This window comes from Pleurodeles waltl, chromosome 3_1, assembly GCF_031143425.1.
Source record: "Pleurodeles waltl isolate 20211129_DDA chromosome 3_1, aPleWal1.hap1.20221129, whole genome shotgun sequence".
NCBI classification, from domain to species: Eukaryota; Metazoa; Chordata; class Amphibia; order Caudata; family Salamandridae; genus Pleurodeles; species Pleurodeles waltl.
Window position 1 is genome coordinate 761,897,479 of NC_090440.1, and position 16,141 is coordinate 761,913,619.

The 16,141-nt window shown below is 46.4% G+C and overlaps 1 protein-coding gene across 2 annotated transcripts in view; it reads right to left on the reverse strand.

The window, feature by feature from the left end:
* OVCH2 (ovochymase 2) overlaps positions 1-16,141 on the reverse strand; it is a 919,743-nt gene that overhangs the window by 243,487 nt on the left and 660,115 nt on the right. For both annotated transcript variants that reach the window (XM_069223557.1, XM_069223556.1), the window contains exon 14: positions 1,218-1,349. In XM_069223557.1, the coding sequence (XP_069079658.1) occupies positions 1,218-1,349 (132 nt within the window). The remainder of the gene's footprint in view (positions 1-1,217; positions 1,350-16,141) is intronic.

Genomic DNA, 16,141 nt, shown 5'->3' on the forward strand with positions numbered 1-16,141 from the left:
TTGAAAAAGGCATCTTCATTGCTACTTGAGAGGTGGCTTTTCTTCACCTGAAATGCCGAATCACTGAAATCTCTTTTACCAACAATAGCTTCTGGAAAAAATGCAACAGGGAACCATAGATTTTCCAGTCCATACCAGCTAAAATCCGGGAAACAGGAAGAAATACTGGAAATGAATTGGCCATATGTGCCTGCCCATTCACACACGCATGAGTACATTCCCTGCTACCTTATCTAACCCAGCAGTGACAAGGCCTCAAAGCCTAAAGGTTCTATGAGCAAAATTTCAATACTTAGTTCCAAAAGCATTTTTTTTTAGAATGAAGAGAATATTCTCTGTAAGTAGGGACGATTTCTTTGAAGTGGGTGCTGTAAATGAGTTATGCACCAGGAATGCAGCCAGTTAGGGATAGAGGAGTGAGATCAGGCTAAGGCTCCAGTGGTGGCTGGCTCGCAGATAACAGGAAAGAGAAGATGCAATCATGAAACATCCCACTACATTAGATTCAGCGAGGACCAATCTGGAAATAAAGATCACGATTATTCCTAATAATGCAGAAAAAAGCAGATCAATCACACTCAGAAAGAAACACTGGGGACCCAAGATGTATATCTTCACAAGTGAGGAATGTTCAATGTTCTGAAACAAAAGAAGAGCAAAACTAAGGGCCTCATATAGAGTTTGGGGAGTAGGATGTCTATCACAAACATATTGGCTACCGCATCGGCAGTCTTAGAAGTGCATTATTTCCTATGGCACTTGTAATATGGCGTACATTATAAACGTGACATTTGTGAGAAGTATCCCATCTGCCGAAATCTAAATCAAGTCCTGGATGTGCTCCTGATTGGCTGCCTATTGATTAGATTTGTATTTTGCTAACAGGGACCCTCAAAGAAATTAAATGTTTGCAACCTGAAGAGAAGGGAACATAATTGTATGTGTTTCTCCTTTCTCAACCTTGCACAAGTTTAGCTTATGCCACAAAACATTTTATAAAGTAATATATTAAATTGGAAATTATGCAGTGTGATGTTATCAAGTTTGATCTGCATTGATATGACCTGCATCTGAATAAAGAGGCACACTTTTGTTACCAATGTTGCCATCTATTAATCATATATTCTGATAAGTCACACCCTGGCAACAGAATGTAAAATCGCAATACTTGAGACTCATTTTTACCTTTCCTGTCAGTGCTGTTATCTGCACTTTACCTGCTGTATTGATGAAAACGTAAGTGGCTCGAAATCCTTTGTACACTTCACTGTCGTCTGTAGAAAAAGTAATGTGCATCAAGTTGCTGGTACTCATCACGGGTGGCGGAACCTCCGAGCCGCACAATGTAACTGAAAAATGAGAATTCCGAAAAACAACCATCAACAATGAAGACTTAAGAACACAGACCAAATAGCTTTTAACAATCAGATGTTATATAACAATTGCACAGTTGCGCAAAAATGCCAAGGGTTCAAGAGTATTTGTTGATTGTTTAAATCCTACACTAAATTTGATAGGTTTTATAAAGTTTAGAATTATTAATTGTGATAGCAGTTAAGGATACCTACAAATTACACAGATTAAATATCGCTAATGTTCTCATCAAGCTAATTATAATAATGAATCTTGTAACGTCCTAATCATGGTGGGTAATGCAGCTTCTTGGTGGCTCAAAAGTATGAAACAGTAGTTAGGGGCATAATTATACTTTTTGGTGCAAAACTGCACTAAAGCAGTTTTGAATTCAAAAAGGTTTGCACCTGCTTGCACCATTCTTGAGCGCCAACCGGGCACAATATTTATGGAATGGTAGGGTAGGCTAGCGTAAAAAAAAATGAAGTTAGCTAAGTCGGGGTAGCGGTATGGAAGAAGGGGATTTTGCACAAAAATTGACCTTAGGCAGGTTAGAGTAAAAAAAATGACTCTAACCAGCCTAATGTCATTTTCTGATGCAAAACCATCCATACCACATGACTCCTGTCTTAAGAAAAGACACGAGTCATGCCCACCACCACAATGGCCAGCACAGGGTACCACGGTCCCCTGGGCATGGCCATTGCACCCAGTGCCATGTAGGGGGTCCCATTTCAGAGCCCCGATGGCACTTTGAAAAAAAAACCTTACCTGTACTTACCTATCCTTACCTGGGATGGGGTCCCCCATCCTCCGCTGTCCCTCTGGTGTGCGTGAGGGTGTCCCTGGGGAGGGCACCTGTGGGCTTATTCCATAGTGTTCCACCATGGAAATAGGCCCACAGGTCCCCTAACGCCTGCCATGACCCTGGCACCATTATTTGACCCCTCCTCCCCCGTGCGTGATTTTAGCACGAGGGGATAAATATGGCACTAAGGCCATAGAGTAATTTTTTGGCACAGGAACGCCTACCTTGCATCTCATTGACGCAAAGTAGGTTTACACATCCAAATAAATTACTTTAACTCCATAACTTTGGCACTAGACAGGCCTAGCGCCAAAGTATAAATATGGAGTTCGTTTTTCACTGAATTTGTGTAAAACAATGACGCACATTTGGCGCAAAACAAGTATAAATATGCCCCTTAATATCTGCCGCAATGTAGGAGAGATGACGTTATAAACTACTGAGTAGTTTATACCAATACTAGAGCCAACCTCTCTCTTGTTTCACTACTGCCACCACTGGATATGTGTACTTCTGGATATGTGGCCCGTATTTCAGTGACGCCTAATGATCTTTAAAGGTGGTGAGTGTAATCCTTGCCGTAAATTCCAGTGAAAGTTCAGGTTGACAGGGGTTCTTCCATCAATAACATTTTGAAATAAATAGGGCAAACATTGCTCAAAACCATAGGCTTTGGTAAAACATTCACTAAATACTGAAGTACTTTCAGATGTGCCAAACCACTATCTCATTATAATTTAGGCTCACTTATACTCATTCACTTTGATTAGTAATTTTCAGTCGTATTTTCATTTTCACTCACTGCTACCTATTCTCACTTATTTCCCTTCACTCTTTCTCATGCACACCTTCACACATGCTCTGTCTCATACACATATACACGTACACAACATTTCAGAGTTTATTTTTATTTTACTTACCTCAGCTGTCTTTCTTGGTCCACTTGCTTCAGTTACTAGTGCAGTAGGACCCTCAGGCAGGAACATACCTTACTCGAGCCTCCAGCACTGAAGCAGGAAACTGAAAGTTGGAGTCACCACAGTGATGTGTAGACTCCAGTTTTCAATTTCCTGCTTTTTCATCTCACTCTTGGTGGTGTGGGGGTCAGTGAGGCTCTTGAGGGGGCAGCCTGATTGATGGGTAGAATCGAGCACTGCAAGACTGAAACCTAAAGCACCTATGCTCATATTTAAAAGAAAATGACAGAGCACGATGCTGTGCCAAAATTGGCAGAGCCGTGCTCCGTCATTTTTACAATGCAGGGATGCACCGTATTTAATTGAATGCGGTGCACCCCTGTGTTGTCCCCTGCGCTGGCGCTAAATTGAGCAGCTTAGCCCCAACGCAGGCATACTTGCAGTATCATGCAAGGATGCCTGCGTTGAGGGGTTTGATTGTTTATGTGTGGGAAGGTGTCCCTTCCTGCACATAAACATTCACTAATGGTGATTTTATATTTCTGTGTGTGCTGCAAAATGTAGCACACACAGAAGTGCCAAAGCGTAATATTGAAATGATTGTTTATGTGCAGGAAGAGACACCTTCCCACACATAAAAAATCATGTCTGGCCTTTTGCTCTTTATATGTATGCTGCAGAATGCAGCACACATGGAAAAAGCAAAAAACGAGGAGGAATGAAAGTATTCCTCTTCGTTGCTCCTTGCTAATGCCACCCCTGGGGTGGCGTTAGATTTTGGCACTGCCTCAGGTTTTCAAAATCTCATAAATTTGAGGCAGTGTCAAAATGCAATGGCTGTTGGTGTGGCACATCCACAGCAACACCCATTGCATGTCCCTTCCACGCAAAGGGCTGCGTGTTAAGGGGCTGTATTTACAAGGTGGCGTTAAGCCACAAAAAGTGGTTTAACACTACCTTGTATATACAGCGCAGGGCATAGCTCCACCGGAGCGTCACTAAAAGTGACGCTACGGTGGCACTAGGGGCTCTTAAATATGCCCCCTAGTGCAACCTATAACAGTGATACTGCAGTATGTCACTACTAAAGAGGCCCTGAGACGTGGTAGGCCTCTTAAGCCAGGGTTAATTTATGTTACTGGTGCCTAAAATAGTGTGAAAAACTCACTCCAACAGGAGTATTCAGGAGCTAGCCTTGGGAAAACGGACAAATAAGCTGGAATGGCAAATAGCAAGTTTTTTAAATTTGAAAATACACATTTTTAACAAATTAACAACATTTTGCCAAGTGTGAATCTGCATTGGCAACTTGTTCCACTGTGACTGTACGAGAGGGGAAAAGGAAAGGCTCCAATTTCTAACCATTTGAATTAGATGAGGAGTGCCAAGAGCAGTGCCTAAACATCTGAGACTTCTAGCTGGATGATAAAACCCCATTTTAGGGCACAAATAGTCAGGGCCTGTTCAACACAGAGCTCTTTGGACATGGCAAAGGAGTATAAAAATATATTGCTTCCTAACAGTAAGCAAGTGTAATGATTTTAAACATGGTGATGAAGTTGTGCCCCATGAAGGTGATAAATCAGATGTGCAGCTGTGTTCAGAAATACCTGCATACGAGACAGAAGTGATTCATCTGAAGCTCCTAAAAGAGCATTAGCAGAATCTATGTGACTTCTGATAAGAGTCAGTCTGATGGTCCATCTACAGTTTAGAGGAAGCCAAACAAAAGCTTTTCAAGCAGGTGAAATATTCCAAAACAGGAACCACACATTGCATTCACCTGGAAGACCATTAACAATTTATTAACTAGTAAATTGCCAAGATTTTTATCACCTTTTTTGGGGGGCAGTGGGATTTCCCAGTTCCTTAGGCCACAATCTTCAAACCAGGCCAGGTTAGATTTACCAAATAGCAGAATCTCTGTCTTTACCCCATTAAGTTGAAGACAGTTCTGCATCATCTATAAAGCCACGGCACACATATGATCACCAAACCTGGCCTTTGTAGCTTCCAGGTTTTGTTCACCTTGCTGCGCTGCCCCATGCCAAAATAAAAGGGCAGGAATGCACCGTATTTATCAATATGGCACATCCATGTCCTTTCCCCCTGCACTGCTGCCGTTTCGGTGGCCTAGCACCAATGCAGGCACCCTTGCCCCATGGTGTTGTCAGCAGGATTGTTCTTGTGCAGGTTGGGGCAAATTCCTGCACAAAAACAATTCTGAGTGGCTTTTTCCTCTTTCCATGTGTGCTGCAATATGCAGCACACATGGAAGGAGGAAAAAACTAGGAGAAAAAAAGTAATTTCACCTCATTACGCCTCACTTCAGGAGGTGTAATGCTTTGGTGCATCCCCAGGTTTACATGGTTTTGTAAATCTGTGAAAGCATAAAAATGTATGGGTGTTGCGTGGGAACACCCACTACAACACCCATGGAATGCCTCTCAAGCACAGTAGTAGTATGCGCTGCCTTGCCTTACTCAATATGTATGAGGCCATTCAAAGCCAGCCAGGCAAAGTCACTTTGTGTGGCCTCATGGATATGATTTTGTAGTTTGTGCGTCACAAAAAGTGACACTCCAGCGGCACCAGGGGCTAATAAATATACCATAATCCATAAATCTCTCCATGTGCTCACAAGAAGCTATCTCTCAAAAGCTTTCCTCTTCTCCTAGCCTCTTGAGATTTGTCTCTGTGAACAAGCTTGCTGTTTGTCAAATTTGGAGAAATACAATATTTTGTGTGCATCCTCATGGTACTGAACACAGTACTTCTCTCCTTCAAAAGCAAAAGGAATTTATTAAGGTTTAGGAGAAGACCTTAAAACGTACCTCCTTACTCAACCTTGCGCTACTCAGTTTTGATAACATCATTTACTCCTTGTAGACTAGTACTTGCCTATACATCGGTCAGGAGACTGAAGGTGGCTTACCACCACCCAGAATTACTCAAGCCTCCTCTAGCTTCCCTTCAATTGCATGGTCATATTCACAGGTTCCCCGGAGTGCATGCGTATTGGCATCTTACTGTCCCAACTTTCATTGTGGACTACATCTTCTCTGTTGAGCATAATTGATCCTGCCTGATGTCATGTGATTTGTACACTTCATGTATGCCTAGTACTATGAAATGGACCTAATGTGGTATGCTGCACTTGACAAATGCTTAACATATAAAATAAAACACCCTCCTACATTTGAGATCTTTGGCCTTCTAAAGCCACATGGCACTTGTGATTTGATGCTCCTTCTTTATGAGGAGTGAAATCCCTACAAAAATCATGTGTAGATCCTTCCAGCTTTGGTCAGCTGAGGAGCTGCGTTTAGAAAGGTGCATATGTTGTGATTGGGCAGTTGCTTTTCAGCAGTGTTTCTAGTTTGCCTTACATACTGGACCTTTGGAACCAGTACTTTGTAATCATTTTGGGCTTTAGTTTATGACAAATCACTATGGCCCTCATTCCAACCCTGGCGGTCACAGACCGCCAGGGTGGCTGATGACGGAAGCACCGCCAACAGGCTGGCGGTGCTTCATTCGTCATTCCGACTGCGGCGGTACAGCCGCGGTCGCCCAGCCGGGTCCGGCGGTTCCCCCCGGATTAACCCCGGCTGGGAGAATCCTCCATGGCGGCGCTGGATTCTGACCCCCTTCCCGCCAGCCTGTTTCTGGCGGTTTTCACCGCCAGGAACAGGATGGCGGGAACGGGTGTCCTTGGGCCCCTGGGGGCCCCTGCACTGCCCATGCCACTGGCATGGGCAGTGCAGGGGCCCCCTAACAGGGCCCCATGAAGCTTTTCACTGTCTGCTTAGCAGACAGTGAAAAGCGCGACGGGTGCAACTGCACCCGTCGCACACCTGCAACACCGCCGGCTCCATTCGGAGCCGGCTTCAGTGTTGCAGGCCTCTTTCCCGCTGGGCCGGCGGGCGCTATATTGGCTAGCGCCTGCCGGCCCAACGGGAAAGTCAGAATGGCCCCAGCGGTCTTTCGACTGCGGTGCGGCCATATGGCGGTTCCCGCCAGGCGGGCGGCGCCCGCCGCCCGCCAGGGTCGGAATTACCCCCTATGTGTATGTTTGTGGATGTTTCACAATCATTCGGGACATTCTGGCACAGGAATGCCCACATTTCACCCAATGGGGGCCTCACTCATACAGTAAATCTTTATATGAATGTGAGAAATTGGGTTGTTGGTTGCCTGGAGTGTGAGTCCTGGTCAAGGAACAGCTGCAATCCGTTGCAGAGTGAACCACAAAAAGTCCCTAATTTAACCTGTGCTGAACAGTGGGTAGCTTGGCACAAAAGGCAGTCAGGCTAAACTTAGGGGCAATGTGTTAAGTATTTATGCAGCACACAAACAGCAACACAGTGAAAACACAACACAATAAAAATCCCAATACAATTTAGAAAGAGCAAGAACATTTTAATAAATTATTTGACACCAAAACCATCAAAAACCAATTAGTAGAACTACACTTATGAATTTTTAAAGTTTAATGTTGAAAACAGCAAAAGCAGTCCTTCCTGGTACAGCATTGGTCTGGTAGAGTGCACAGCAGGTCACAGTAGCAAGCAGTCCTTCCTCAGGTCCAGTAGTAAACTGAAGAGTAGGTCTGAGAACCCTATTTTTATACCCTTGTGCCCTGCTTCCAGACGTTGGGAGAAAGTTCCAGAAGGGTTCTTTAAAGTCCCAGATGTTTCCTGCCTCCCCTGCCCTGGCTCCTATCTATCTGTACTGACAATACAGGGTTGTTAAGTCTATTGTATGGTGGCAGAGCCCAGCCTTTTCAGGTGCAAGTGGGACTGTGCTTAGCTCTGAACCCATCAAGTCAATTAATGGCCCATTCAGGCTCTGCTAATCCCACTATTGTTTGACTGTCTGGGTTGAATTTACAAAGCCTCAACTGCCAGTTGCACCCATTCATGTAACATAGGTCAGGCTGCAGGCACATAGGGCCAAGGGCAAGAAAATGTCAACATTCTAAAAGTGGCATTTTCAAACTTGTAATGAAAAATCCACCTTTACCATTAAAGGGGGATTATCATTAGAAGCGTATAGACACCACATATGACATATCTACCACCTCTGGTTTAGGAATTACAGCTTATTAAATATAATAAGGAATCCCCAATTTTATCCTGGTGAGGGGTAGGCGTCACCATAGTGAAAAACGAATTTGGGAGTTTTTCACTACCAGGACATGTAAAACTAAACTTTACATGTCCTACCTTTTAATTACACAGCACCCTGCCCCTTTAGGCTACTTAAGGCCTAATTTAGGGGTGACATATGTAATAAAAGGGTAGATTAAGGCTTGGCAAGGGGTTTTAAATGCCAAGACGACATGGCAGTGGGACACTGTCTTCAGGCTGCCATGGCAGGCCTGGGACAAGTTTTAAGGTGCTACGTAAGTGGGGGGCACTATAAGTGCTGCAGGTCCACTGGTAGCATTTAATTAACAGGCCTTGGGTATATGGTACACCACTCTACAAGGGACTTACATGTAAATTAAATATGTCAATCAGGTATATGCCCATGAAACCATGTTTTACGGTGACAGCACATGCGGGGATTAACAGTGGTAAAGTGCCAAGAGTCCTAAAGCGAACAAAAAACGAATGAGGAAGGCAAAAATTCTGGGGGTGACCCTGTAGAAAAGGCCATTTCCAAAAATGAGTAAATCTGATTATGAAGGTGAAACTGACTTCTATGAATTTGGAACATTGTGCACTCTTTTAAAAAAAGTTATTGGCTGGAGCAAGTCAAGCTTGCAGGTGGAAAGAGCTCTGTGAATGAAGCCATCGGTCTAGCAATAGAAATAAAATGTTTTAATTTCTACATTAGTGTGGGCTCAGTGGCATTCCTCGTGTCACATATTTGTAAGAATGTTTTAACTAGGCTGCACTTGTCTGCTGCTCGGGCTGCTAATGAATCCATGTTCAGCCATGGGGAGAAGCACTGTGAACAGTTCAGAAAACCAACGTCGGAGCACAGGTTTAGTCCTTTATGAATTTACTTACATAAAGAAATGTTTAAAGACTGCGGAATGCGAACACGAATGTTAAATGCAGATAGGGACTGGAACGCCTCACTACTGCTCTGTGTATTAGAGTAGCAATTAACTAACAGGAAAGTGTTTCATGTTTCCAATTCAATAACTGCTGGCGCCCCTTCCCATTAATTGCACTCATGGTGATTCCATGCACAATCACATTTTCGTGATACTACACGTTAACCATTTTTGCAATCAAGTAATAAATGAATAGCCATATGAATGCATGACAAGGTGTTTGATGAATTAACTTGGCCTATTTTGTCTAGATAAGGCACATGGATTTACTCTTACAGACAGTGCTAAATGTCTGCCCCTGTTTTCCTGTGCTGGCCACAGGTACATATTTATCATAGCCTACCACATGGTGGCGCTAACTGGTTTTGAGCAGAGTGTTTAACAATTCTGTATCCATTAGATATATTAGTACCCCTGCCCCCAGGCCAGATTTACGGTTTTGGGTGACCTGAAATAATCCAAATTGTCACATTTGCTAGAGTAGGATAGTTAATAGACAGCACTGGTACTGCCATTTGGCCGCTCTGGTAAGGGCCATGGATAGTTAAAGCTGCAGTGACATCCTGATAAAAGCATTGGGCCTTGTCACTTACTTTTTCACAAATTAAGCATTCCTTGAGGGTTTGAACATTTACCTATGCCTGAGCAGCCTGAATTCTTGGATAAATTATGAAGGGATGTATTTATAATACTCTTTGTGAACTCAATTTACACCTTGTTTTTATCATACTATGTACTTACACAGCACCGTATTCCTTATACGTACCACATTACACACTGACTGTTTTTTCATACTTTGAAGACATAGTTAGTTTGTGCGGAAGCTAACAAAGATTTATTCTGATAAAGAAAACCCATTAGGCAAAGAGAAATGTTTTAATTTGTTTGGACCTATTTTTTTTTAATGTGTTGGATATTAATATCATATGTAATATGAACCTCTGTTTATGTAGGCATGTGGATCATGGAATTGTGCCATAAAGCGTCGATTATGAATAATTGTTAGTGAACGATAAGGAGCAATTGCCCTGATTTATTTGTAATGGAGAGCACAGATCACAAACATGCAAAACACTAGGAGCAAAGTCCTTAAAACTGTTTGAAACCAAAGCCTGCTGAAAATTGGTATCTGGATCTGGACTCTCTTGAAACTTACCTAACTATGGCCCTCATGACAATGGCAGTAAATCCCACTTCCGCCATGCTGACTGCTGCCAACATACCGCCCCCGCAGCAAATTACCGCCACCCATATTATGACCCACACATAGCAATCCGTCACTATACAGCCACACACACAAGTCCGCTAGCCCAAAGGTCAGTGATAAACTGGCGGTACCAAAACCCACACCGTTATGCCAACAGAAGTACGCCCACAGCATTATGACCCACGAATCACCGCGGCGGACATTCAATGGCGCTACATACTGCTGCGCTCAAAATACACACAGTAACAAAACAACACCGCCTTGGACAATTTGAATAACACACACCTGACACACATACACACACCACACACCACTATAAAACACATACACACAATACCCACAACCCTTTACCATCACAAATAAGTGCGACAAGAGAGATAGCAAACCCTCCAACAAGACCACAGACACACACCACCATCACCTATACACCATCCACGCACCTTAAATCACACACCCCAATACAGCACCCCACACACACTCACCCACACCACCCACAATACACCCATGGCACCACAACAACACCCCATGTTCTCAGAGGAGGAGCTCAGGGTCATGGTGGAGGAAATCATCCGGGTAGAGCCACAGCTATTCAGATCACAGGTGCAGCAGATGTCCATTGCAAGGAAGATGGAGCTATGCGGAGGATCGTGGACAGAGTCAATGCCGTGGGACGGCACCCCTGAACAAGGGATGACAAGACACCAAATAGCTGTACAGAGGACTGGCGGTGGACCCCCGCCTCCTCCCCCAAAATTAACAACATGAGAGGAGCAAGTCTTGGCAATCATGCATCCTGAGGGCCTGGCAGGAGTAGGAGGAGGACTGGACTCTGGTAAGTAAAATCCCTATTACTATCACCCACCCTACCTGCATGCCATCACATACCCTTAACCTTACTCTCACTCCCATCATTCCACCAACTCCCACACACACCATCACAACCCACCCCTCCCAATACCAAGCCCTGCATGTAACACCAATGCACGGACCCCCATCACAGACCTGCATGGACACCCATCACTAACGCATGCACATGAGAGAGAATCACCCAGCCCACAAAACACTACTCACACAAGGCAAAGCTGGCAGGGCAATAACAACCATATAGGGCAACACACCCATGCACAAGATAACACTGCATTTACATCCCCCCGCAAGTCCCCCACCCAATGTCACCGGAGAGAAGGTGCCCGCAACTTCCAGTCCACCCCCAGAAGAGGCCTACAGTGCTGACAGCAGCTCAGGACGCCTGGATTTGGATGACCAACCTGCCTCATCAGGGATCTCCAGACAGTCGGTTACCCAGGCATAGTTCCATACCACAACAGAGCCTCCCCCCTCAGGAAACACCACCACAGTACCCACCCAGCAGTCCCATACCTCTGTCCACAGGACACGTCAATCAGCAGTGTGTCCACCACTACAGGGACCCCAGGCCACCCCACAAACACAGGACAATCAGGGACCTGGGGTCAGTGGCGGTGGACACACAGTTCAGGGGACAGAGCCACAGAAGAACAGGGAAGCTGGGAGGACTGCTGTGCGACTGCTGGAGGACGGGCCCAGGGAAGCGACTCTTCAGGAGGCACTCACCAACATCCTGGGAGCATACCACCATTCCCAGGAGACGATGGGCCAGATACTGGACAAATTGCAGGAGACCCAGTGGCTGCAGGAGGGACAGTACCTGGGGATCAGGGAGGACTTGAAGGACATCCACACCACCCTGGTCACCATTGCAGGGGTGCAGGCAGACATGGCCAACACCATGAGGGAGGCAGTGGCACACCACCAGGCCCCTGACACTAGCCAAATCGATGAACAGCCTTCCACCTCCGCTCCCGCTAGTGGACAGGAGGCCACGCCACAGGAACAACAGGCCACCAGCACCCACCTCCTGCAGAAGGAGAACCACCCCACAAACGGTCCCTGCAATCCTGGCAGAAGCCAGAGAACATTGTCAAGACCCCTGCCAGGAAATAAGACTCCCCAGAATGTCACCCTTGTGTCCCACTCTGTCACCCTGTCTACCTTGGACTGCCATTGCTCCACTTCCTATGCCCCCTTGGACAATGCACCTGTGATACAAATAGACTGGACTCTATCCTGGACTTTCTTTCATCATCACCCCAGCCCATTGCACATCACCCTCTAATCATTAGCACTTAAATAAACACCATTTAAATAATACAAGTATGGCGTCTGTCAAATCATGTAACCATATATTTGTTTAACAAGCTTTAAACACTGCAATATAGCTGTACAACATTGTATACATAGGAATTACTTGTAGTTGGCTGCAGTCAACACACTAGGAGCGATAGTGGGGCACAAATATCTGAAAATAGAGATGCCAAAGGGTACAGTAAGTGGCCATAGAAGTTGGAAAATCAGCCTGCCAGTGACAATGTCAAATACAAAACTGTCAATGTAAAGTGTAATTACAGTGTCTTCCCTGTGTGTCATTGGAAGTACTGTCTTATAATAGCACTCTGTCCTCATCCTCATCCTCTGCCTCTTCATCTTCACTGTCCACAGGGTCCACTGCTGCCACACGCCCATTTCCAGCCTCATGCTACTGCAGAAAAAGCACCTTGCGACGTAAGGCAAGGTTGTGCAACATACAGCATGCCACGATGATCTGGCACACCTTCTTGGGGGAGTAGTACAGGGATCCACCTGTTAGATGGAGGCAACGAAACCTGGCCTTCAGGAGGCCGGATGTCCTTTCTATTTTTCTTCTTGTTCGCCCATGTGCCTCATTGTAACGTTCCGCTGCCCTTGTCCTGGGATTCCTCACAGGGGTCAGTAGCCATGAGATGTTGGGGTAACCAGAGTCACCTGCAAATATCGAGGGACAACTGTTAGTCACACACTAACCATTAGGGCCCACATCATACCCATACGGGAACCAGGGCTCACCTATTAGCTACACCCGGTGCCTCTGGAGTTGAGCCATCACATATGGGATGCTGCGATTCCTCAGTATAAAGGCATCATGCACAGACCCAGGATACTTTGCATTGACATGGGAGATGTACTGGTCCGCCAGGCACACTATCTGCACATTCATGGAGTGAAAGCTCTTTCGATTTCTACACACCTGTTCATTTCTCCGGGGGGGGGGACAAATGCAATATGTGTACCATCAATCGCCCCAATAATGTTGGGGATATGTCCCATAGCATAGCAATCAGCTTTCACTGTGGCCAAACCCTCCACCTGGGGGAAAATGATGTAGCTGCACATGTGTTTAATCAGGGCAGACAATACTCTGATCAGCACTATTGAGAACATTGGCTGAGGATTTGCACAAGAGAGGGGGGATCCCGGTGGGCTGACAGATAGCAAATATCAGGTCAGGTTCCAATTGGGCACACAGCTCTGTGATTGTGGCCCTGTCCAGTCTGTAGGTGAGGATAATGTGCCTGTCCTCCATTTCTGCCAAGACCACCAAGACCACCAGGGGCCTGTACACGGTGGGTGTCGCCATCTCCTATTCATACGCATTGTCTGCAATCTAGGGGGCAAACGGTGAGTAGCTGGTCAGTATTCCATATTTACAAACGCTACACTGCAGTGCATCTTGTGACTGTAACACAATATTGTTGTATAGGTCCAAATGGTGCCTATGTGTACTGTGACGCAGTTAGGTGTCATGGCCTGCTTCTCCCTGAAATGGTGTCCACCTGTCCTGTATGGACGTTGTGCGACGTTGCGGGAGGCAGTCGAAAACCACTGTGCAACTCCTCATTGGATTCCATTTGGCCCTATGGGTTACAGTGGCCAATGGTGATGTACGCCGGCAGTGACGGTACGCACCACCACGGATGTGACTGCCATTTTCTATCTGTTTACCCACTTGCTACCTGACCTTCAACAGAAGAGGACCTACACCGCAAGGGCTACTATGACCTGTGTCTGGAACCGACCATGGCTCGTGTCACTGGGGAAAGGGCCCCTGCCTTCACCGCTGCAGAGTTGGAGAGACTGGTGGATGGGGTCCTACCCCAGTACCGAATGCTGTATTGGCCTCCAGACCAACAGGTGAGTACACTGTGAGCACAATGCATGGGGCATGAATGCATGGAGTGCTGTGTGTGAGGTCCTCGTGTAGGGGGGGTTGGTGGAAGGGCCCTGGGCTGTGTGCTGCATGTATGGTGGGCAATGTCAGTGTGTAAGGGGATGAGAGGGCTATGGTGGGACATGAGTGTAACAGGCCGGACGGTCTGACTGATACCTTTTTCTATGTGTATATTTCTGCAGTTTAGTGCCCATCAGAAAAAGGGTATATGGCGTGCCATCGCCAAGGACATGCGCACCCTGGGGGTTTATGGCAGGAGAAGCACCCACTGTCGCAAACAGTGGGAGGACCTGAGGCGCTGGGCAAGGAAGACGGCGGAGGCCCAGCTGGGAATGGCCTCCTAATAAGGAAGGGGTGCCCGTCAAACCCTGACCCCCCTGATGGCCTGCATACTGGCAGTGGCCTATCCGGAGCTGGATGGGTGCTTGAGAGCATCACAGCAGCCACAAGGGGGTGAGTACAGTTTCCCAATATACTACTTGTGCGTGGTGGGGTGGTCTCCGGGTGGGGATGTGGGCCTGTGGGTGCCCTTAGGCCAGGCCGGACACTGCAGGGTAGGTCCCATGTTGGGCAGGGTATGATGTGAACCACCTCCAACCAAGTTTGTAGGCATCCACTACTGGGGAGGGGCCTGTGGGTCTCAGGTATGCTGTTATTGGTCTTAGGTATTACTGTCCATGGCCTGGTGACTAGTATTGTGACTGGTAGTGCATTGCCTAATGTGGAGGGCTGTCCCCTGTGTATGTGTGTGTGTCATGTACGCCATCAGTTGTGTTGCTGCAGCCATTGACCAAGTTTAGCCTTTGTCTCCCCCCCTTTTTGTTTTGTCACCCTGTCCTTCTGTGCATTAGCATAATCTGGCGGAGGAGCAGAGGCACCCGCGATGGTGGGAGCTGCATCCCACATGGGCCAGGAGGCCGAATCCACCGAAGGTGAGGGCACCAGTGGGACGGAGGGTAAGGGGAGCACCACGGCGGAGACAGGAGGGGAGAGTCCTGACAGTGGTACCTCCTTCGATGGAAGTTCCTTGGTGGTGGCGGACACCTCTGTGGCCAACCCAACTATAGGTACAGCCGCCACCCCTGTACCAGCACCACCTCCCAGTAGCCCCTCAGCATGTTTCCCATGCCCACTCACCCAGGAGGGTGGGCATCTCCTTCGTCCCAGGCATCTCAGGTCCTGTCCCAGTTACACCTGCTGCCCTGAGTGAGGAGGCTATTGACCTCCTGTGATCCATCTCTGTTGGGCAGTGTTAGAAATGGGGTCCTTGTTTGACAGTCAGGTTACCCCCTGTTCAAGCAAGGACCCTCACTCTAGTCAGGGTAAAAGAGAATCACCCTCAGCTAACCCCTGCTTACCCCCTTGGTAGCTTGGTTGAGCAGTAGGCTTAATTTCACAGTGCTAGGTGTAAAGTATTTGTACCAACACACACAGTAACTTAATGACAACACTACAAAATGACACAACACCAGTTTAGACAAATAGGAAATATTTATCTAAACAAAACAAGACCAAAACGACAAACATCCGACATACACAAGCCAAGTTATGATTTTTTAAAGATTAAACTAAAAAATAGCACTTAGAAACACAAAATGCTTCGATGAGGTGTTAACACTACATCGTGACGGAGTCGTTCCCAACAAGCCGACACCAGCTGCGCCAGACACGGAGTTGCGTAGACCCCCAAGTACAGTACCTT